The sequence below is a fragment of the Pygocentrus nattereri genome, chromosome 4 (genome assembly GCF_015220715.1).
Source record: "Pygocentrus nattereri isolate fPygNat1 chromosome 4, fPygNat1.pri, whole genome shotgun sequence".
Lineage (NCBI taxonomy): Eukaryota > Metazoa > Chordata > Actinopteri > Characiformes > Serrasalmidae > Pygocentrus > Pygocentrus nattereri.
In genome coordinates, this window is record NC_051214.1 from 19,874,992 (window position 1) to 19,900,700 (window position 25,709).

The 25,709-nt window shown below is 40.9% G+C and overlaps 1 protein-coding gene across 1 annotated transcript in view; it reads left to right on the forward strand.

Moving 5' to 3' along the window:
• The first annotated feature begins 4,500 nt into the window (after positions 1-4,500).
• vta1 (vesicle (multivesicular body) trafficking 1) overlaps positions 4,501-25,709 on the forward strand; it is a 59,771-nt gene continuing 38,562 nt past the window's right edge. Inside the window, exon 1 of the mRNA XM_017701071.2 lies at positions 4,501-4,692. Coding sequence (XP_017556560.2) covers positions 4,602-4,692 — 91 coding nt within the window. The 5' untranslated portion in view covers positions 4,501-4,601. The remainder of the gene's footprint in view (positions 4,693-25,709) is intronic.

The window sequence follows — 25,709 nt, forward strand, 5'->3', positions numbered from 1 at the left end:
GATGCAAATTCAGACATTCTTTTCACATAGTTGTTTAAAATACCCACACTGTTGAAGCTACATGGCAGAATAAGGCTGGGATATCGTGAGTAATATTAATAATTCTGTGGTGTTCAGATTAGTTTTGCACTTTTTGTTTCATCGCTCTGAATGAGTGATGTGCTCAGGCTGTGGTCGTGGTTTGCTGTGCAACAGTTTGTTGCTGTCATCATGAAGAACACTTAGACAAAAAAAACAGACACTGCCAAACGGGGCAAACGAGCCTTCAGAGCAGCATTCACCAGAGCAAAATGCAGAAGGCCTGGAGTCTTTAGACTTTTGTCTCTCGTGCCATGTACTTGAGTTAAAGTAGAGACACCCAAGGTAAAATATTACTCCAGTAAAAGTAGAAGTTCCTCCCTTTAGACCTCCACTTGAGTAAAAGTACTAAAGTATTTACCTTCAAATGTACTTAAGTATAAAGTAAAAGTACTAAAAGAGTAATTATGGCTCTGATGTCCTGTTATCATTTTATAACAAGACTCGCTTCATGAACTCATTTTAGGTGAAAATCCTCCAGTGTTTCTCTTGGTAAACCAGTCTTTTAATAGAACGTCATTAATTAGTGACGCTAACGTCTATTAAAATGATCATAAGCACAAAACACTGAAGGTAAACAGTTTCCATCAGGGAGAACCGAGTGGCTCTGAAATCACTTTTTACACACAAGCAAAGTTTCAGTTTCAGATTTATTTACAACTTAGTTCCAAGTTTAAGTTTAATAAAAACTGGCTTTAAACTCAGGATCACAAATGAGCTCCTTTACTATATTGATCTGTAGGTCTCTGTTCATAAACATAAACCAGCCCAAACTAATTTACTATAAAATTAAATGGTGTTTGTATAAATTCAGAAAAAAGCCGCGTCAGTCACGACTGCATATGTGGACATATTTCTATATTGTGCTCTATTTACACAAAGTTAGGTTAGTTCATCATTTATGTTGAACAGACTCTCCCAAAATTTTACGCTGCTGCTCTGACGTTGAACCGTGTGCTGCACTGGGTCGGTATGACCAACAGGTCAAAACAAGCTCTAAACAAAGTGACCGCTGTGCCCTGATTGGTGCTCTTGCTTTGTGCTTCTTTTGTTTTGACATGTTACGTTTTTATACACACAGAAACCAAAAGGAACAACAGATTTCTCAAAATGTAGTGGAGGAAAAAGTCAGATATTAGACTCTGAAATGTAGTGGAGTGAAAGTAAAAAGTCGCCCAGAATGGAAAAACTTCAGTACAGATACACGAAAAAATACTTAAGTACAGAAACTAATTACATTTACTTAGTTACTGTCCACCACTGCTCTCATGACATGAAGATGAATTCTGAATGATACATTTACCCCTTGGTCTACTCCTGCTTAGGAAACTACAAGATACCTTCCTGCAGAAACAAAAGTCATAGAAGCCTTTATAGGTTTGTTGTGGTGTTTAGAGGTGTTAAAGGCTTCAGACGTTTCCTACAAAAACACTGTGAAGAAAGTTTTTCTACAATGGAGCTTTGCACACCAAACTATTCTGAATGGTTTTGTTTATATCTTAAAGATTTAATTACAGAGATATATTGAGAAAACACAATCCCTCTTTAAGAGTCAGAGGGCGTATGTGTGTTTATCCTTATGTGGTGCTGATGTGTTTCTTACTCAGTGGTCTGCTGGACCCACCATATTATTGTTTATCTGAATCAATACAGCCATAACAGTTTATGTAAAAATACCAGATGTTTAAAATATCTGGTGTCCAGTGTAGGGTTCTCTGGCTGTAGCCAGTCAGCAGCCTGTCCATGTTGTCCACCCTAACACACACACTAACGGCAGGCCATGTAGGAGGAGAACAGAGTGAAGGACACAGCACCTCCACACTTTTACTCCCCGCAGGTTCAGCCCAACACCACATGTGTAATATAAATGTATGGGGGGGTTGGGGGGTGAAGACACTGAAAATGGGTTATTTTATATGTTCGTCACAGAAAATGATCAAAGACCAAGAATCTGAGGTTGAAATAATAATAAATCACATTATTATTTTATTTTAGTAAACACTGAAGGCGGGTCCCACTGACCTGAACACCACACAGGGATTAACACACATTGCTGAGGAGCTCTATGATATGATTACGTTTTAGTGTCACTTAATAAAAATAGTAGTCCTAATATTTTGAGAACAAAGTTGTAATATTAGATTTACGACATTAAAGTGGCATTAATACCAGGACAGGTCACAATATTGTGGCCAAAGGCTTTGCAAAGTGAAGGACAACAGCTCCTCATGTTAAATATTATGACTTTTTTTTTAAAAATTACAACTTTTTTCTTAAATATTGTGGCTTTATTCTCAAAATATTATGCCTCTTTTCTCTTAATATTATGACTTTTCTTGAAATAAGATTTCATTCTCATAATATTAAGCCTTTTCTCTAGAAAGTGGGGCAAGAAAGTATTTATTCAGCCACTGATTGTGCAAGTTCTCCTACTCAGAAAGATGAGAGGCCTGTAATTTTCATTATAGGTTCACTTCAACTATGAGAGACAAAACGTGAAAAAAAAAAAAAAATCCAGGAAATCACATTGTAGAATTTATTTGTAAATTATGGTGGAAAATAAGTATTTGGTCAATAACAAAAGTTCAACTCAATACTTTGTAACATAACCTTTGTTGGCAATGACAGAGGTCAAACGTTTCCTGCAAGTCTTCACCAGGTTCACACACACACTGTAGCTGGTATTTTGGCCCATTCCTCCTGCAGATCTCCTCTAGAGCAGTGATGTTTTGGGGCTGTCGCTGGGCAACATGGACTTTCAACTCCCTCCACAAATTTTCTATGGGGTTGAGGTCTGGAGACTGGCTAGGCCACTCCAGGACCTTGAAATGCTTTTTACGGATCCACTCCTTCGTTGCCCGAGCGGTGTGTTTGGGATCATTGTCATGCTGGAAGACCCAGCCACGTTCCATCTTCAATGCTCTCACTGATGGAAGGAGGTTTTGGGCTAAAATCTCATGATACATGGCCCCGTTCATTCTTCCCTCAACACAGATCAGTCGTCCTGCCCCCTTTGGAGAAAAACAGCCCCAAAGCCTGATGTTTCCTCCCCATATGCTCTCTGGCAAACTTCAGACGGGCCTGGACATGTACTGGCTTAAGCAGGGGGACACGCCTGGCACTGCAGGATTTACGTCTCAGTGTAGTGTGTTACTGATGGTAGCCTTTGTTACTTTGGTCCCAGCACTCTGCAGGTCATTCATCAGGTCCCTCCGTGTAGTTCTGGGATTTTTGTTCACCGTTGATCAATTTTGTTCACTCATGATCATTTTGAACCCACGGGATGAGATCTTGCGTGGGGCCCCAGATCGAGGGAGATTATCAATGGTCTTATATGTTTCCCATTTTCTTACAATTGCTCCCACAGTTGATTTATTCACACCAACCTGCTTGCCTATTGTATATTCACTCTTCCCAGCCTGGTGCAGGTCTACAATTTTCTTCCTGGTGTCCTTCAACAGCTCTTTGGTCTTGGCCATGGTTAAGTTTGGAGTCTGACTGTTTGAGGCTGTGGACAGGTGTCTTTTATACAGATAACAAGGTCAAACAGGTGTCATTAATACAGGTGAGGAGTGGAGGACAGAAGAGCTTCTTAAAGAAGTTGTTACAGGTCTGTGAGCGCCAGAAATCTTGCTTGTTTGTGGGTGGCCAAATACTTATTTTCCACCATATTTTACAAATAAATTCTTTAAAAATCCTACAATGTGATTTCCTGGATTTTTTTTTTCTCATTTTGTTTCTCATAGTGAAAATTACAGACCTCTCTCATCTTTCTGAGTAGGAGAATTTGCACAATCACTGGCTGACTAAATACTTTTTTGCCCCACTGTAACAATGCATACAATATCAGTATTGCGAAGGCCAGTATTGTGATAATTATTAGTAATTATTAATAAACTATATATTGTATAGTATTGTATATATTATGCCTTTTTTCTCGAATCATTACAATTTATTCTTGAAAAATAACACATTTTCTCTCGAAATATTATGCATTTTTTTCTTGAAATATTCCGATTTTCTTCTCGAAATATTAGGCCTTTTTTTCGAAATATTATGACTTTATTCTGAAAATATTGCGATTTTATTCTTAAAATATTACGATTTTCTTCTCGAAATATTACGACCTTTTCTTGAAATATTGCGACATTATTCTGAAAAATTATGATTTTATACGCGAAATATTTTGATTTTTCTCTTTAAATATTACCATTTTATTCTCAAATTATTATGATATTATTTTCAAAATTTATGCCTTTTTATTGAAATATTAAGACTTTATTTTCTAAACATTCCGCCTTTTTTCTGGAAATATTACGCCTTTTTTTTATGAACAGTGGCTCTAAACGCCGTCGTGCCCTGACGCCCATCTGAGAGACGAGGAACCCGCGTCGCTCTTTAAGCTCCGCGTCTGGCGGGGGCGCTACCGGCTCGACCGCGCTCGGAACGCGGAACAGACTCGTCCCCGAACGCTTGTCATCTTTGTTTGTGTCCAGTGTTTTGTCCGGTCTCTGGTCAGGACGATGGCGATCCCGGGGCAGCTGAAGGCGATCCAGCACCACATACGGACGGCGCAGGAGCACGAGAAGCGCGACCCCGTCGTGGCTTATTACTGTGAGTCCAGCCGCGCTCCGGTCCCGGGCCGCTAGCGGCGTTAGCATGCCGGCTAACTGACTGAGCTCGAGTCCGGGAAATAAAAACTTCAGTTTTTTTTCGGTTAAACGAATAAAAACGCCGCCAGCACCACACCAGCTCCGTTCCCCTCGCCGGGCTTGGGCTATTTTAGTGCTGAATAAACACCGTTAGTTACATAACAGTAAATTTTACTAGCGAACTTAGTTAGTTGGCTGAGTTTTAGCTCGAAGGCGTTCATCTAACGTTATCTAGAACTTGGTCTCCGATAAAACCCGTCTAATTGATGAACATCCCGTTTCTCTAAGCTGGAAAACAGTTAAATAGTGCGACCTATTTGAGGCCGGGCGTTAGCTGGCTGGCTAACTGGACAGCTGGCTTGATAGTGGGTGTGTGGTAGCTAATTAGCTAAACAGCTAAATTTGGCATTTTCATATTTTAATTAATTCATTAAGAAAACAGTTTATTAACTTATCAGTGCTGGACGAAGTACAAAAACCATGTTTTTCAGTTAAAGTAGTAAAAGTAGAAGTTTCTCCCTTTAGACCTCCACTTTGAGTAAAAGTACTAAAGTATTTACCTTCAAATGTACTTGAGTATCAAAAGTAAAAATACTGAATGATTAATTAACTTGATTCCACTTAGTTCCAAGTTTAAGTTTAATAAAAACTGGCTTTAAATTCACAAATGAGTTTCCTTTACTATATTGATCTGGTTATTGACTGGTTTATTACTGCATTTAGTTTCTGTACTTAAGTACTTTTTTCGTGTATCTGTACTGAAGTTTTTCTGGGCGACTTTTTACTTTCACTCCACTACATTTCAAAGTCTAATATCTGACTTTTTCCTCCACTACATTTTGAGAAATCTGTCGTTCCTTTTGGTTTCTGTGTGTATAAAAACGTAACATGTCAAAACGAAAGAAGCGCAAAGCAAGAGCACCAATCAGGGCACAGCGGTCACTTTGTTTAGAGCTGGTTTTGACCTGTTGGTCATACTGACCCAGTGCAGCACACGGTTCAACGTCAGAGCAGCAGCGTAAAATTTTGGGAGAGTCTGTTCAACATAAATGATGAACTAACCTAACTTTGTGTAAATAGAGCACAATATAGAAATATGTCCACATATGCAGTCGAGACTGACGCGGCTTTTTTCTGAATTTATACAAACACCATTTCATTTTATAGTAAATTAGTTTGGGCTGGTTTATGTTTATGAACAGAGGCCTACAGATCAACATAGTGAAGGAGCTCATTTGTGATCCTGAGTTTAAAGCCAGTTTTTATTAAACTGAAACTTGGAACTAAGTTGTAAATAAATCTGAAACTGAAACTTTGCTTGTGTGTAAAAAGTGATTTCAGAGCCACTCGGTTCTCCCTGATGGAAACTGTTTACCTTCAGTGTTTTGTGCTTATGATCATTTTAATAGACGTCAGCGTCACTAATTAATGACGTTCTATTAAAAGACTGGTTTACCAAGAGAGACACTGGAGGATTTTCACCTAAAATGAGTTCATGAAGCGAGTCTTGTTATAAAATGATAACAGGACATCAGAGCCATAATTACTCTTTTAGTACTTTTACTTTTGATACTTAAGTACATTTGAAGGTAAATACTTTAGTACTTTTACTCAAGTGGAGGTCTAAAGGGAGGAACTTCTACATTTACTGGAGTAATATTTTACTACTTTAACTCAGGAACATGGTTTGTGTAATTCGTCCACTGCTGGTAAACAGTAAGTACGGTGGATGAAGTCAGAACTAGTTTTATTACATTTCAGCAGGCTTTAGACAGGATTTGACCAGCATTGTGTTGAGGGGAATTTATGACTGTGACTCATTGAAAGGTTTGTTATGTAATGAATACCTTCTGAAAATGTGCTTTGTGTGAGATGTGAGAATGTTCTGGATGGCTTGGCTGGGAGTGTCGGGTCACAGGACTACATTGCAGGCATCAATTTCACATCAGTGGTCAGTGCCTTGTAATTAAAAGACATGTCCATTTGGACTGAAAGACCAATCATTTTTATATCGAAATCGGAATTTAAGACCAAATTTAAGCAAAAGCTGCAGTTATTTTTAATTATAGCCTCCAGTCTTAAAAAGGTTATTTAAACAGATGGTTATTTGGGAAACACAGTCACTCTATATAGAACCAAGAACACTGAACGACCCATTTGCATGCTTAAAAAGTTCTTTGCATGGTGAAATGGTTCCTAAGACTAATGGAGAATGTGTTGTATAGGGTTCTGGAAAGGACCGAAAAGGGTTATACTATTGTTAGGATGTCAGACTTGTAACAATAGAACGTTTTGGTGCTATATCCAACCCTTTTCACAAATGTGCTATATACAGTTTATTTCCAAAAGTGTTCAGTCACCCATCCAAATCACTGAATCCAGGTGTTCCAGTCACTTCCATGGCCACAGGTGTATCAAACCAAGCCCCTAGGTCTGCAGACTGCTTCTACAAACATTAGTGAAAGAATGGGTCACTCTCAGGAGCTCAGTGAATTCCAGCGTGGTGCCGTGATCAGACGGCACCTGTGCAACAAGTCCAGTCGTGAAATTTCCTCACTACTAAATATTCCACAGTCAACTGTCAGTGGGATTATAACAAAGTGGAAGCGATTGGGAACGACAGCAATTCAGCCACGAAGTGGTCGGCCACGTAAACAGATGCTGAGGCTAGGGATGCATCGATCCGACTTTTTCAGTTCCGATACCAAACTTTGCGTATCAGTTGATACCCGATGCCAGTCCAACACCATTGTTGAATTAATAAACCGTATACCTCACCGTGTGGGAGAGGCTTAAGGCATCAGGATTGAGTTAAATATTACTTTACTAACTTTATAAAACAAAATATAACAAATTAACACAGATATAATTGCAGTAAATTGCCATTAATTTGTCACTAAAATAAAACATTCATGCAGGGCCTTGACACATCATTCAGATTCAAAATAAAAAAGGAGTCAAACTTCTTAAAATATATGTAAATAATTCAAATGTATCAGTAAAATACAGATAATAAATAAGTAACTTGGTCAAACATTCCAGCAGTAATCAAACATTGTCAACATATAAACATTTAGTGCCGTCTCACACCACGCAAAGCCTGTGGTTGCCCTGAATGCTCACTTAAGCAGCAGTGGCATGTTTTTTTTTTTTTCTTCTTTTCTTTTCATGAAAACAAGCATTTCTGCTCTCTCTGCTGCACACGTGGCGTAGCATGCGTCGCAAACAAATTAAAGTGAAAGGCTCGGTCTCATGGATCGACCTAATTATCCAATACCCAATCCAGCTAATTTTGTTAATATCGGGACCAATATCCGATCCTCATATCGGACCGGTGCATCCCTAGCTGAGGCGCATAGTGCACAGAGGTCGCCAACTTTCTGCAGAGTCAATTTTCTGCAGACCTCTAAACTTCATGTGGCCTTCAGATCAGCTCAAGAACAGCATAGAGAGCTTCACTGAATGGGTTTCCATGGCCGAGCAGCTGCATCCAAGCCTTATATCACCAAGCACAATGCAAAGCATGGAATGCAGTGGTGTTAAGCGCCGCCACTGGACTCTAGAGCAGTGGAGACGTGTTCTCTGGAGTGACCAATCATGCTTCACCGTCTGGCAATCTGATGGACTGGGTTTGGCAGCTCCAAGGAGAACGCTACTTGTCTGACTGCATTGTGCCAAGTGTAAAGTTTGGTGGGGGGGGGGGATTATGGTGTCGGGTTGTTTTTCAGGAGTTGGGCTCGGCCCCTTAGTTCAGTGAAAGGAACTCTTAATGCTTCAGCACCAAGAGATTTTGGACAATTTCATGCTCCCAACTTTGTGGGAACAGTTTGGGGACGGCCCCTTCCTGTTCCAACAAGACTGCGCAACAGTGCACAAAGCAGGTCCATAAAGACATGGATGAGCGAGTTTGGTGTGGAAGAACTTGACTGGCTTGCACCTCAGTCTTGACCTCCTGGTGGTTTTAGGGATACTTGAGATGAGTGCTGAAAGATCAGTTGTTTTCATATCAAAATTTAAGACAATTTTCACTATTTTTAAATCACAAAAGCTGCAATTTCCTTTAATTATAGCCGACACACTTAAAAAAAAATCTAGTTAGTTAGTAAATGGTTCTTCAGATTGGAGAACGTGCTGTATATGGTTCTGTATAGGATCAAACAGGGTCAGTACTGTTACTTTGTTGCTTGTTGATGTTAAGCTAATAACAGCAGAAGAGCAGTTTGGTCCTGTAGAGAACTCTTTTCAAAAAGGTTCTATATAGAACCACATACAACATTCTCCATCAATCTGAAGAACCATTTCACCACGCAGAGAACTTTTTATGAATGCAAAAGGGTTGTCGAGTCCTTAGGGTTCTACGTAGAACCATTGTCTTTACTAAAGAACCCTTGAAGAACCATTTTAAAAGAAAGTATGAAGTTTAAAGAGGGGAACTGAACCCAATAGGAGTTTGTGAAAGGCCTGTCGGTGGGTTAGACCAATCAGAGGCAACCAGGCCTCCATGTGTTGTCATCACAACCACAGCTGTATTGTTAATGTAGTTTTATACAACAGTGAGTTCCGGCCACGCGACATTTCTCAGTTTCAACATTTGATATGCTGTCTTATTTTCAATTAAATATCATCATTTCCATTTTATTTTTATATGCATTTTGCACATCGTCCCAACTTTTTTGGAAATGAGGTTGTATATAGACTTTACTGTCTTTACTGAAGAAGTATCTTTTTTTTGAGAAGGTTGGTGATCTTTTGTAAGAGTTTAGGCTTTAATTGAAAAAATTGCGGCTCTTGCCTTTTGAAAATGGTCTTAAAATGCGATTTCAGTCCTATCGTGACCTGGTGTCCAGTACACTGGTGTCCTTTCTCGGCTGGGTTTATTCCAGCTCCATCTGTTTGAACCTTCTTGCCTTATTTGATAAACGTCTGTGATATATAATATCATAATTTCACAGATCATTTGTGTGTTATGACATCTTCCCTGTGTTGATGGATGACTCAGTGTTTCTGGTCTGCATGTCACGTCATGTTGACACCTCAGGGAAGCAGGAAGCCGAGAATGGGCACTTTTTTTTTTTCTTTTTTTTTTCTTCTGAGGTATGCTTTACAGAGGTACAATATTAATGGAGAAATTACATTTCGTTGTAACAACAAGATAAGTAAACAAGGTAATACATAAACTTCTTTCTTTAGCTCATCTGTGCCAGGGACCCCATTTAGGACACTGAATATATTATTTAGTGTGTGTGTGTGTGTGTGTGTATATATATATATATATATATATATATATATATATATATATATATATATATATATATGTATATATGTATGTATATATATATATATATATATATATATATATGTATATATGTATGTATATATATATATATATATATACACTGCTCAAAAAAATAAAGGGAACACTCAAATAACACATCCTAGATCTGAATGAATGAAATATTCTCATTGAATACTTTGTTCTGTACAAAGTTGAATGTGCTGACAACAAAATCACACAAAAATCATCAATGGAAATCAAATTTATTAACCAATGCAGGCCTGGATTTGGAGTCACACACAAAATTAAAGTGGAAAAACACACGACGGGCTGATCCAACTTTGATGTAATGTCCTTAAAACAAGTCAAAATGAGGCTCAGTATTGTGTGGCCTCCATGTGCCTGTATGACCTCCCTACCACGCCTGGGCATGCTCCTGATGAGGTGGTGGATGGCCTCCTGAGGGATCTCCTCCCAGACCTGGACTAAAGCATCCGCCAACTCCTGGACAGTCTGTGGTGCAACATGGCGTTGGTGGATGGAGCGAGAGATGATGTCCCAGATGTGCTCAATAGGATTCAGGTCTGGGGAACGGGCGGGCCAGTCCATAGCTTCAATGCCTTCATCTTGCAGGAACTGCTGACACACTCCAGCCACATGAGGTCTAGCATTGTCCTGCATTAGGAGGAACCCAGGGCCAACCGCACCAGCATATGGTCTCACAAGGGGCCTGAGGATCTCATCTCGGTACCTAATGGCAGTCAGGCTACCTCTGGCGAGCACATGGAGGGCTGTGTGGCCCTCCAAAGAAATGCCACCCTACACCATTACTGACCCACTGCCAAACCGATCATGCTGAAGGATGTTGCAGGCAGCAGATCGCTCTCCACGGCGTCTCCAGACTCTATCCTGTCTGTCTCATGTGCTCAGTGTGAACCTGCTTTCATCTGTGAAGAGCACAGGGCGCCAGTGGCAAATTTGCCAATCCTGGTGTTCTCTGGCAAATGCCACATATCCTGCACGGTGTTGGGCTGTGAGCACATCCCCATCTGTGGACGTCGGGCCCTCATATCATCCACATGGAGTGGGTTTCTAACCGTTTGTGCAGGCACATGCACATTTGTGGCCTGCTGGAGGTCATTTTGCAGGGCTCTGGCAGTTCTCCTCCTGTTCCTCCTTGCACAAAGCCGGAGGTAGCGGTCCTGCTGCTGGGTTGTTGCCCTCCTACGGCCTCCTCCACGTCTCCTGGTGTACTGGCCTGTCTCCTGGTAGCGCCTCTGGACACTACGCTGACAGACACAGCAAACCTTCTTGCCACAGCTCGCATTGATGTGCCATCCTGGATGAGCTGCACTACCTGAGCCACTTGTGTGGGGTGTAGAGTCCGTCTCATGCTACCACGAGTGTGAAAGCACCACCAACATTCAAAAGTGACCAAAACATCAGCCAGAAAGCAGAAAGGTACTGAGAAGTGGTCTGTGGTCCCACCTGCAGAGCCACTCCTTTATTGAGTGTGTCTTGCTAATTACCAATAATTTTCACCTGTTATCTATTCTATCTGCGCAACAGCTGTGACATTGATTGTCAATCAGTGTTGCTTCCTAAGTGGACAGTTTGATTTCACAGAAGTTTGATTTACATGGAGTTATATTGTGTTGTTTAACTGTTCCCTTTATTTGTTTGAGCAGCGCGTGTGTGTGTGTGTGTGTGTATGTGTGTGTATATATATATATATATATATATATATATATATATATATATATATATATATATATATATATATATATATATATATATATATATATATATATATAAATAAAATGTGTGTGTGTGTGTGTGTAATATGGAAAGTCTTTCATGTTCCTCAGACCTGGACAGGATTAAAGTTCTCAGATCCTCAGCACATTGGCTTTGAAGTTAAATGGTATTACATGTAGACACTATGCAATGCTGCTAATACACACCCCAATTTCCCAAACAGTTGGGACGCTGTGCAAAATGTAAATAAAAACAAAATGCAATGATGTGCACATCGTTTAAACTCTATATTTAATTAAGAATAGTATGAAGACAACATATCAGATGTTGAAACTAATATATTTTGGTGTTTTTTTTTTTAATATTTAAAAAAATTTGAATTTGTTTTATTTTGAATTTGATGCCAGCAGCATGTTCCAAAAATTGGGACGGCAGCAACAAAAGGCTGGTAAAGTTGTGTAAAAAAACACACACACAACACCTGGTGGTTGATTGACAACATGTCAAATCAAATCACGTTTGTCACATCACAATTACACAGGTGGAAAGTAAGTGAAAATCTTAGGTGCGTATCTCTAGGGTTTACAGAGAACGGTCTGAAAAAGAGAAAATATCCAGTGAGCCGCAGTTGTTTGGACGAAAATGCCTTGTTGATGTGAGAGGTCAGAGGAGAATGGGCAGACTGGTTCCAGGTGATAGAAAGGCAACAGTAACTCAAATAACCAACCAAAATCTCTGAGGAATGTTTCCAACACCTTGTTGAAAGTATGCCACGAAGAATTAAGGCAGTTCTGAAGGCAAAAGGGGGTCCAACCTTTTACTAGCAAGGTGTACCTAATAAAGAGGACTGTGAGTGTATATACACACACTGACTCTGAATATACACATATACGCAATGTACACTAGTATTGCACTATTCCAATGTAGAGTTACAGTAATAAGTTCTGGAATAAAACTATGAAATGTGCTGCTGTTCACATTCCATATGTGCAGTTAGTTTGAGGGAGATAATGAGATGCAGGTTCTCAGGCACAGAACACTGATTTAGAATCTTCTAGATTGTACAGGATATGGATAGAAGATATACATAGAGACTGACATCTTGTACAAGTGCAGATTTGCTAGATTGAAGGTGCGGAGGATCAGAGTGAGTCTGAAGGTGTGGATTAAGTGATACTTTTTTAATCCCACAAATGGGGAAATTTCACCTCTGCATTTAACCCATCCATGAAGCGAAACGCCACATACACACTAGTGAATATACACACACACTAGGGGCAATGAGCATACTTGGCCCGAGCAGTGGCCAGCCCACGGAGCAATTGGGGGTTAGGTGTCTTGCTCAAGGACACCTCAGTCATGGACTGTCGGCACTGGGGATCGAACTGGCGACCTTCCGGTCACAGGGCCAGTTCCCTAACCTCCAGCCCATGACTGCCCTTGACGTGTGGATTGTCCATGGAGATCATCATGACTCAGAGGTGCAGTGACAGGCCTGTATACCGCAGCCTGATGGCCCGGGGAAGAAACTCTGTCTCGGAACCGGCTGGTTCTGGACTTTATGCTTCTGTGCCTCCTCCTGCTCGGCAGCTGTGAAAACAGACAGTGGCTTGGGTACTTCAGAATCCTCCTGGTCTTCCTCAGTCAGTGGCTGGTATATAAATCCAGGAGGTTTGGGAGCTGGACCCCGGTGATGTGCTGGGCTGTCCACACCACCCTCTGCAGAGCTTTCCGCTCAATGGCAGTACAGTTTCCATACCAGGTGGTGGTGGAGCTGTTAGAACGCTCTCCACAGTACGTGTGTAGAATGTTCTGAGGATGCCGGGGTTCATGCCAAACCTCTTCAGCCACCTGAGGTGAAAGAGGCGCTGTTGTGCCTTCTTTACCCCCCGTGTGGTGTGTTCACTCCTGAGCCTCTCTACTGTGGCTTTGTTGATGGTGATGGGGGGTGTGCACTCTCTCTTGCTTCCTGAAGTGCACTCTGAGCTCCTTGGTCTTGTTGACATTGAGAGAGAGGTTGTTGTGATCATAAAACACATGTTGTGTTAATTTGAAGGGCTTAGGGGGGAAAAAAACAAATCAAATAAAAATCTACATTTATTTCATGCAGTTACTGAATAATTTCACTTATGATTTGGTCACATAAATTCAGATGGACAAACCAAAATCTACCCTGGAGAATAAGAGGCTATCACAGCGTGAAACTAATTACCAGCTGCAAATGAGCTGTTCAAGGCATATTGAGCCAGAAGGTTTTGGCTGGTTTTTATTGTTAAGTCCTCCTCTCAGCTGAGCTGTACATTGTAGTGTATCACTCTGAGTAGCTTCCTTTCAGAGACGGCTGATGCTGCCACTGGAGGTCAGCATTTTTCTCCAAGTGATTCAGGCCTTGTGTGAGGACTTGCTGCTGATGCAGTGGTTTCTTCTGCTTTGGGAATGTTTCTGGTCTAAATAAGTTTCCTTTCTTCACACCACTTTCCTACCGAATTGGGGAAAGTGAAGTGCGACTCATGTGGCCTATTTGTGCCGCTGTGCCCGAGTTTTTCCTTTTTGTTAACTACAAGTCTTTTGGAACCGACTTGCTCTTTAGCAAAGAGCTGTTAAAGTGGACGGGGTAGACATTTTCTATTGCACACTTTCATATTTTATATGCTTCATTCAGAAGCTGGGGATCGAGTGAGGCTGTAACTGTCTTCTTTCCAGTCAAATTGATGGGTGACGTAGATTTAAAACTTTATAATACAAGAAGCAGAAAGTCGACCCATTATTTTTTTACAAATCTGAGCTGTAAACTGGATCTCAGATGGCGTCTCTTCAGTCATCTGTTCTGTAAAAATTACTTTTATGAAAAGACAAGGAGCGTCTGAGATTTTTTTGGCAGTAAGTTGTAAGCATGTAGTGATGTGTGTAAATCATAAAACACGGTTATGTTAATTTGGGGGAACTTTTACGAAAAGCAGACAAAAATGTCTGTTTATTTCATGCAGTTACTGAATAATTTACTTTATGATTTAAGTGTGTACATTCAGACGGAAAAGCCAAAATACACCCACGAGCAAAAGAGGCACTGAAATAGGAACTATTATTGAACTATTATAGGAACTAATATTGCTCAGAAATAGGAACTAGTATTGAACTATTATAGGAACTAATATTGCTCAGAAATAGGAACTAGTATTGAACTATTATAGGAACTAATATTGCTCAAATGTTTAGCACTAAGAATGCATTGCATTGCAAAAGTCTGTAACTTGCATGAGATGAAAATCTCACTAGTTAGTAGTAGCCATGAATGTTTGGCCCAAAAATGTGTGTTCAGTTTTCAGGTATGCTGTAAAAGTTCTGTTTGAGTTTTGTTGTGTATGCTGCTGCTCTGGTCCAAGTCCAAGTGGCCCGGACTGCGGCTGTGCTGTAAACCTATGGAAAAGGCGCCTCTTTGACATTGTTTTCCCTCCTGCTCCCTGGACTTCATCCAGCCCTCGAACTGAAGCTGCAGCCGGATAATGAGATCCTTGTAGTGGGGCAGGCCGAGTGCGCGGGCTGGCATTCCTGAATATACAATTCTGTCCTTGCTGCAGATGTCAGTGAAAATACTCACGCTTGTCCCCGCGAGACGTCCGTCAAACGTCAAGCTTACGCTGGAGCTTTTTTTTCCCTCCTGAGCTGCAAGTAGGCGACTCGGATTGTTGTGCCAGCATGTCGGAGCACTGATGGCTATCCTTTGAGTGCTGATGACTATTCTTTGCCTCCTAGGAATCCAATGTTATTGGGGCCTCACTGTGTATTGCCTGTGTATCGCCTATATAATCCCAATATTGGCCTTTGCAGCACTGATCTCGCAGAAGGCTGCAGTATGCAAATGAGAGCTGCAATATGCAAATGAGCCCTCTGTGTTACTGTTTGCTCTGATAGTACTGGGTGATAGATGAAAATAATCGACAAACTATTTTCTTGTGCAAGTGGGTATATCTAGGTTTTTCCATCTGAATTTACACGCCCAAATCGTAAGGCAAAGTATTCAGTATCTGCATGAAATAAATGTAAATTTTTGCGGGTGTTTTTGGTTCCCTCAAATTAACATAAATGTGCTTTATGATTTATACATATTGCCATATGCTTACACTTTACTGCTGAAAGCCAAAAATCTCAGATGCTCTTTGTGTTATTTTATAAAAGTCATTTTTACAGGAAAAAAAAACTGTGACTTGTCTTTAGTCAAATTATTCCATTTTATTTTATTTAAAAAGGCCGGGTGTATAATAAAAGTTGAACTCATTGTTTTTCTACTGAAAATCAACCAGTTTTTCCCCAAATCTGGGCTATAAACTGTAAACAGACGTCGTCTCTTCAGTGATCTGCTCTGTAAACATTACTTTTTCATAAAATAACACAAACAGTGTCTGAGATTTTTGGCTTTCAGCAGTAAATTGTAAGCATATAGTGATATGTGTGGATCATAAAACACATGTTCTGTTAATCTGAGGGGAGCTTTTACAAAAAATTATTAATAAATAAAGTAAAATTACATTTATTTCATGCAGTTACTGAATAATTTGATGATTTGGTCATGTAAATTCAGATGGACAAGCCAAAACACACCCTGGAGAATAAGAGGTTAATTATGCAGAAATTTTGAAAAGTCGGTGGAGTTTCCCTTTCAATCATAGGGCTGACCTGAGGTGTGTTGAAAATTTCCTGCATACATTATTGTTTGGCGCTTGGAGAAAGCTATTGGCCAGCGGCACCTCAAGATATTTTTTTGTCTGGAGTCCTGAATTGACTAACTCAACATGTTTATAATCCTCTCTTTTTGAAAGGTTGTGACTGCAAACGTGCGTTCATGAGATCCTGCTGGTGTAGTTTTGTAGCTGGTTTCTCTAAATGACGCACATAAGTGTCTTGGGTGCTCGTAGTGCCCTCTTGTGGACAAACATTACACTGCTAAATATGAGTGAGTTCAATCCACATCCATGTGCTTTACATGTAAGGCATTTTCTTTGGTTGTAGCAGAGATTCTGGAGTTCAGTAACGGATGCCTGTGGGGAACCATGAAGTATTATTTTTCATAACTGGACAACTCATCCAAACCATAGGGGCACTTAAGCTGTGTGGAAAATGCTGAGAATTTTCCTTGGAATATACACTATATTTCCTAAAGTATTCGCTCGTTTAGCATCACACACATATGAACTTGAGTGAGATCCCATTCTTAATCCATAGGGTTTAATATGGTTTAATTATAAAAACAGAAGTTCATTTGTGAGGTCAGACACTGATGTTGGACGGGAAGGCCTGGCTCTCAGTCTCCGCTCTAATTCATCCCAAAGGTGTTCTATCAGGTTGAGATCAGGACTCAGGCCAGTCAATTTCTTCCACACCAAACTTTACACTTGGCACAATGCAGTCAGACAAGTACCTGGCAACCGCCAAACCCAGATGGAGAAGCGTGATTGGTCGCTCCAGAGAACATGTCTCCACTGCTCTAGAGTCCATTGGCGGCGCTTTACACCACTGCATTCCACACTTTGCATTGTGCTTGGTGATGTAAGGCTTGGATGCAGCTGCTCGGCCATGGAAACCCATTCCATGAAGCTCTCTATGCTGTTCTTGAGCTGATCTGAAGTCCACATGAAGTTTGGAGGTCTGTAGTGATTGACTCTGCAGAAAGTTGCCAACCTCTGCACCCTATGCGCCTCAGCATCCGCTGACCCTGCTCTGTCATTTTACGTGGCCGACCACTTCGTGGCTGAGTTGTTGTTGTTCCCAATCACTTCCACTTTGTTATAATCCCACTGACAGTTGACTGTGGAATATTTAGTAGTGAGGAAATTTCATGACTGGACACTTGCACAGGTGGTGTCCGAACACGTTACCATGCTGGAATTCACTGAGCTCCTGAGAGCCACCCATTCTTTCACTAATGTTTGTAGAAGCAGTCTGCAGACCTAGGAGCTTGGTTTTATACACCTGTGGCCATGGAAGTGACTGGAACACCTGAATTCAGTGATTTGGATGGGTGAGTGAATATTTTTATAGGAAGGAGGAACATCTGATTACACCTGTGTCTGTTAGCTTATAAGGAAAATATCCAACAGTGATACAACAGTGTATTTTGTCTATTGTGCAGGTGTAATTAGTGCTGGGCGATATAACCTCAAATCAGTATCACGGGTAACTGAATATTTGACCTTGGTCACGATTAATGAACAATTACTTTGTTTTTTGCCCTTGTAGTTCACTCGCAAGGTTTATACTGTAAATATGTTCTATATATATATATATATATATATATATATATATATATATATATATATATATATTCTCTCGACAGCCAGATCAGAATTTCACACGGCTTTTACGTCAGTCCAACTCAACATTCATCATAATTTCTCTCTGCTGAGACTCAATCATTTGTGGTGATATTTCAGTACAAATATTGAAGAGACTTGTCCCAAACCCTCCGTGTTTAAAGAGATTTCTGTAGAAATGTCCAAACGCAGCCGCAGGAGAACAAGGCTTCAGCGTCAAAGAACAGTTAGAAGTCAGAATGCAAAGCTTAAAGAATCCGAGGACGCGAACCGAAGAAGTGACTGCGCCCTTTTTACGGCTCAAACACATTCTGGGTGATGAGCCCAGCTGTCGGTTAGTGAAGCTTCATGATGGCTTCTGTGATGCTGGTGAAGATGAGGCTGATCTTCCGGTAGCGACTGGCGTTCGTTGGCGGTTGTGATTGTTTATCTCTGGATGAGCCGTGAAGCAGCGTGACGCTCAAGCGGGTCAGTTTAGGAGCTGATCTGTTCGGACTGTCACATACAGATCACATTTAAAAGATAATCTGAGCCAAGTTTGGTGAGAGAATCAGGTTTGGGCCACTTTTACCTGCTGAGTGAACATAGCTTTAGCTTCCATGTTGCAGAGTGGGCATGGCAGAGTCACGTGACCTCGTGCAGTAGTAAGTTTTAAGGGTCCAGTACATGAACACAGAGTGGAGAAAGGATTAACAGAATTTTAAAAAATCGAATTAACCATCACGTTTTTCATGGGTTAGAGGTTCTGAATGTCGGTTTTGATTACTTTTCAACGAATCGCCCATCCCTAGGTGTGATTGTCATGTAAAGGCAAACTGAAGTAATCATTTTGTCAAGTTAAGCAGAAATACAGTGTGGAATAGTGTCTTCACTTGATTTTAGGTGAAGTCTGCTGTGTTACAGCACCGAGTCGTCGTTGTCTGCTTACTCACCAGCAGGACGGTGAAGAAGTTGCTCAAACGCTGCTTTGTTTGCTTCCAGCCTTTTCGTAGAACTGAAGCACAGAAGACGGGTGTCAAACATAGAGAAAAGTAGGATACAGCCTCTCACACGCTGGACAGATAAAACCAAAAAATAACCAGTGGCAAAGGCTGAAGTGCATTATAATTTATTTTATTTTCATTTTAATGGCAGTTCATTCTGAATGGCCTCAGTGTTGCATTGTTTCAGACGAGGAAAGTTGGACGTTGAGCAGTTTGGGCGTCACGGCATTACAAAGGAGTACTTTGTTGCTGTATGCTGTGATCTGCAGTGATGGACATCAGATCTCTGCAAATTGGTCCCAGTGGCAGCGGAAGTGGGTTATTCTTAAAGAAAGGAAAAAAAAAAAGACGGGTGATTTGGCGAATTGAGCTTTTCCACCATTTTGGCATTTTCTGCTTCCGAATGATGGAACATATTTTACCCTTCATGTTTTCTTGCTTCTGCTGTTTTGTTTAGCCTATATGTTCAGATGCCACAGCATGTTTTAATTACCATAGACGTTTTTCAGTGAAGAAGCTCTTTGCTTTTTTCTTTTTGTTTTTATGTGATGGTCACTCTTGGCTCGCTGTTGATCAGAGCTGGTAGTTGATATTTATCAGTTGTGTTGCAGCAGTAAGATTATTAGTCTCCTTTAACCTCTTCAACTCCTTGAGACCACCGGTGGTTCCAAAACGCACTTGGTCATATTCTTCATAACGTTCATATTTCATAAGCTACATTCAGAATCTGGGCGTCGTGTGAGGCTGTAACTCTTCTCTCCAGTCAAATAGATGGTGATGTCATTTTAAACCCTTATAATAAAAGAAGCTGAACTCAGTTTGTTTTTCTACTGAAAGTCGAGCCGTTTTTCCCCAAATCTGGGCTATAAACTATAAACAGGCGGCGTCTCTTCAGTGATCTGCTCTGTAAACATTACTTTTATAAAATAACACAAACAGCATCTGAGATTTTTTCAGCAGTAAATTGTAAGCGTATAGTGACACAAAAATTCAGATGGACAAACCAAAATACACCCTGGAGAATAAGAGGCTATAGGCAGAATCTATTCCACCAAACCGCTCTGGCTGAATGCGGGACGATGGCCACTGCTGCTGAAAGAGGTGGTGGTTCAAATTAAGCCTGTAGCAGAGTTTTTAATTCAGATATTTTAGTCCAAAATCTTGCAGTGCCAATAGTGAGAGGGATTGGTACCACTTGAAAATATGACTACACTTACAAATGGTTTGTGAATGGTTCTAATGCTTATTATTGATTTTCTCAAAGGCCTTAAAATCAATTCTAAGCATTTAAAACGCGCAAATAAAAAGGGTAACAGTGACTTGTTGTTTGTTTAACAGTGAACTCCTGTTCATTTATACTGTCGGTCTTCAGATTTTGATTTTACTTTGTCACATTTATATTCATTAGATTAACAGCTCTTTATAACTGCTTAGTAAAGTGGTACCGAGGGAGGGATGATAAATTAAGGTAAGAACTTGCTCACAAGTTATACAGCGCGATTCGAAAGACTGATCCATTTTCAAAATGATTAATTTCACCTGTAAATCGTTACAGATCAATGCAGTGAACTGTAAATGGTTTAAATGAGCAGTGTCTCTGTCTCAGTCTGAACCTCCTCCAGCTGTACGGACATCAACACCACAGTCAAACTCATCCCATACTGGATTGAGCGTGTCGGGCGTCGCTGCACTCACGGCTCTTTCAGTGCAATTTCGGAGATCATCCACTGCTGTGGAACCATCGACGAACGCTCTGAGCTGTTGGAGCTTCACTGCCCATGAAAATCACGCTGCACAGTTATGATGGATTCACTCTTATTGAAGTGGAGAACACAGAACGCTTTCTGCTCAGGGGTCTCATCTCCTCTCAGACTGAAGGGAGCCAGTCAGAAACTCTATGACCCCCTCTTACAATTGGATTGTGATTGTTTCCTAGATGCCTCGATATGGCGCTTTGAAATCAGATGAATCTTTGTGAATCATGCTGCATAAGTGTGTTTACCTGCTTGTAACAAGTTTCACTCTTTCAAAACAGGAAATTATAAAAAAAGCATTAAACACAGAACGTTGTTTACACATTTTTTTACAAAAATTGACATTTGAGATGTGAATATCTGAGTAACTGCATGTCCTCGGCAAACAAAATTAAATAAGCTTCATTATTGAACAAGATTATCAAATTTCGAGCAAGAAATTCAGAGGGATGTAGATTTTATAACCGATTTCACTTGAACGAGCTGCAGCTTATAGGGTGGCATTCGCAAGCGTTTCCTTACGTCACGCCAAAGTGTCGTACGAGGATTCTTTTTCCAGAGATGCTGCTCTTACAGACTTTCTGGGGCTTCACACAAATGTTCCTGATCCTGATTGATGAAATCTTCCGATACTGGTTGTTGTCTAGATCCCTTTGACCTACACAGACAGCAATCCTCTTTGAATTTTTCGTGCCAAATTTTCCAGCTGGTGCATTTTTATTGAAATTTTCTGGACACTCTTGTTTGACTGTGTTCGAGTGTATTCTAACACACAGTGCCTTTTTATCTCTAGTAAATGCCATTCGTCAACCTGAATAAAACATTAAACATTTAATTTGGTTAGATTTTACCCATTTTGTGTTTTTTTTGAGAACATTTGAGGGAGAATTGGCTGTTATTAGACTACAAAATGTCCAGTTTTTTTGAGACCCTGTATAACAGGTGACTAACTGATGGAGAATTAAATGCCATCTCTTCTCACTAGCAGCCTTGTTACTATTACAGTTGGACAAATTTCACAGACTGGACTGGAGACACAGTCTCCACTGTGTTTTCTCCACAGATACTATGCTACCAGACGTTTAGAAGGCTTCCTGATCATTTCATCTGTTCGAATCAAATCAAATTTATTTGTAGCGCTTTTTACAACTGATGTTGTCACAAAGCAGCTTCACAGAATTTCAGTAAAGACAGTTTTAGCATGAATGTAAAACCTCCAGGTGAGCAAGCCAGGGGCGACGGTGGCAAGGAGAACCTCCCTCAGAGCTGAGGAAGAAACCTTGGGATGAACCAAGGCTCACAAGGGGGGGACCCATCCTCCTCTGGTCAAACTACCTACAGAGTTATTATACTACTAATATTAATAGCTGTAGTATTAGTAGTAGTAATAGCCAGGAGTCCATGAGAACTTCAATGTAGGGTGTGCAGCTAGTCCAAGGCAGATGGCGGTAGCTGGGGAGTGGGCAGCTGGTCTGAAGCGGGTAGCAGGAGAGCTCGACAGTCAGTCGTCCTTCAGTGTCCAGCTGGACAGGTGTGCAGTTGTTTACTCGGAAAAAGGTAGAGAGATGGAATTAGTTTTATTCTGTTTGTATGTAAAACAGGGAATGCGGACATTTCCAGAGTGTGGCTAATGACTCCGGAAGATCTGACTGACAGCTTAACTAAAACTAAACTAAAACTCCACCGTCCACAAACCTGAGTGACTGCATGCAGCAGCGGGACGACAGCACCAGCATCTCAGTTTACTATAATTCCCTGTGTCCATGGACCCCTGGATCTGCTGCCTTTGTCTAAGGGGGAACATTAACTACCAAAAGCTAAACTGAACAAGTGAGTTTACAGCCTAGATTTCAAGATTGAGACTGTGTCTGAGTCCCGACCATTTTCTGGAAGATCATTCCAGAGTTTGGGGGCTTTATAAGAAAAGGCTCTTTCCCCAGCTGTTAATTTATCGTCCTACTTTTTGCTTGAAAAAAAAAACGTTAAACCCAGAAGGAGGAGAGATTCTGGTTTAGGAAAAGAGCATAATATAGAATGTCCAGTCTTCAAGTCTCTAAAGTGAGCCTGAGGTCAGCAGCTGATTTTTCTGTCCATGATATCTGCCTAAGCAACTTTAAGGCAGGACATTGAAGGCTGGGCCAGGTGACCGTATAAAGCCTAATATACATAATCACCAGGTTATGCTTTAAGGACGTGCCCATGCCGTATAGGCTGCGTGTTTTGCACCTTATGCAATCCAAGATCTGTGACCAGTCCAGAGTCATTTGACATGGGATGACCCTGCCTTGTAAATCGGTGACCTTAGCATATGTGCATCCACAACTTTATTTTAAGCTGTCATTTGAATGAAACTGATGATACGGCTGCTCTGATGCTGATAAACATGTAATTGACATCACCCTGGCATTCCGTCTGCTCCCTGAGGCCTTTCCTTGTTCGTAGTTCAAGCCCATCAAGGCATTTTGTGTGCTTTTTAGCCCAGACCGTAATTAAGAGGGTTGAAAAAAAAGCTTTTTAGCTGTGTTTTGCAAGCAGTTGATGCAATCACATAGCGACGTAGACAAAACAGGTGGCAAGGGAACAGGGGAAGACAAAATCCGATTGAGATGCAAAGTAAACCTCGTTTAAATATTCCTCAGATGCAGTTCCATAGACACGTTTCCTGCCCAAACATGGGTGTGCTCGGTTGGTTCTCTCGCAGAAGAGCTCTTTTAAAACTTTGCTTAAATTTGACGCCCACGAGGAGCACCGTCCTGCTCGGCGGCACACAGACATCTTTATGAGCTCCATCACTCAGGATGTGTTAGCGCTGAGCCCGAGCGCTCACAGCTGCATGTATTTGCTTTTCCTCAGTTCCTTCAGGAAGCTGTAATTACCAGTTCACTGTTTTAATGTGTAATCACCGTTAAAGCGCTGTTAAATGAGCGATTTCAAGCTCTGCCTTTCACAGCATGTGCCATTCAAAGCTGAGGCCTTATAGAAAAATCTCACTTTTGCTGTGTTGGTAGAATTTGAGTTCATAGCCGAGGTGTTTGACATCGACAGGAAAAACATGTAGAATTTCCTTTTCATTCGATCGTGCAGAAAGAATAGGAAGAGGACTAAGCAGTGTACATTCTTAACAAATGTTATTCAGAATCAGCCACTCGGTTCTCCCTGATGGAAACTGTTTACCTTCAGTGTTTTGTGCTTATGATCATTTTAATAGACGTCAGCGTCACTAATTAATGACATTCTATTAAAAGACTTGTTTACCAAGAGAGACACTGGAGGATTTTCACCTAAAATGAGTTCATGAAGCGAGTCTTGTTATAAAAATGATAACAGGACATCAGAGCCATAATTACTCTTTTAGTACTTTTACTTTATACTTAATATTACTTTATTGGAGTAATATTTCACCTTGGGGGTGTCTACTTTGTCCGCCACTGTAGACCACACATTTGTCCGTTGACTGATGCTATGAAAAAAGAGTTAATCCTGTAGTAATGAATGTGGTGGGAATAATAAGGCTGTTCCCTGGTTGTGCAGAAGCGAAGTCAAGGCCAGGTAAGCTTTGAAGAACTTTTTAATTTCCTCAGGGAGAGAGTCAACCTTTGTGCATTTGTAAATTGCTTAAAGCGTGGGAGGTAAAAAAGGTATTATCTTCGTTAGCCAACGACGTCCCTGAAGGTCTGGAACAGGCACTCATTCCAAATGTTCCTCAGAGCGCTTCGCCGGCTTAATGGCTTTGAACCACTGCTCCTGCTATTGCTTGTTGTCTTCTCTCTTCCTGACAGCCTGTAATTAAGACCTTGCCTACCTTCCACCTGGAATTCTAATTAACCAGTGTTTCCCCATGTTCATCGTTTATGACTTTGTCATGGTGATCTTTGAAGCACACACTGATCTGAAGTTTTGATCTGAAGTTCCTCACCCTCGTTCAGTTTGTTTGGGTAACGTTTTCATGGCAGAAACAACTATATGGGCTTCACTCCTGCAGCCCCAGCTTCATCGTTCAGAGCATGCATGGCTCGGGCATAGAGGTGCGGGAAAAATCGATTCTTAGATTCATCATGATGTGGACGTGAACGATTCGGAATCAGTTTACAAATGTCAAAAATCGATTTTCCGCAAAAGGCGGAACTTGGAAGTGCGGAAGTGCAGTGGACTCTGATGATGGACCCAGACCCAGAGACTCTGTGATGTCAAACAACCAAAACACAACTGGATGAGCGAGAAATCCGATCGTCACCGTCTGCATTAAAAGCCAGGTCAGGTCAGGAGTCACAACCCAAATATTAAGAAGAGCCATTTTGTCCTTTCAATAAAAACCAAACCATCTTGGGAGCTACACCATTTAATGTCTAGTATGCCTCAGTGTGTGCTGATGTCTAGGATGTATAGGCTAAAAGCACAGTCTTACTTTGCTCTGCCTTACGCTTTAGCTATAGCTGTTTTCCTCAAGAGTAGATCAGTTTCTTGTAAATTGTCTCTCAACGTTCAACTGATTTATGAGGCTAAATTCACTTCTTATTCTCCAGTTTCTTGATCGAGTTCCACCTTAAACTCCAATTTCACAACGTTTAAGTGTTTGACAGTCTCTCTTTGCAGGTGTAACTTTCCAGGAAACCAACTGCACTGCTTATAAATGCGAATAAGTCTATTTACCTCCAGATATCCATCTTGAATCTCTTTTTGCCTTTTGGTAGCTACTACTACTTTCAGGCTGTGTGACCTGCAGTCTGCATGCCAGTTCTCAGAACCAGGGCAGTCGCGCTATGTTGGACACTTTGGAGCCAAGATTCAGCATCCGGTCCCAAAGATATTTTACTGACACAGCGACATCCCTCCCAACAACGATACCAAAACCAAAGTTACAAAAAAAAAAAAACATGAAAGAAAACACGCAGGACAGCTGT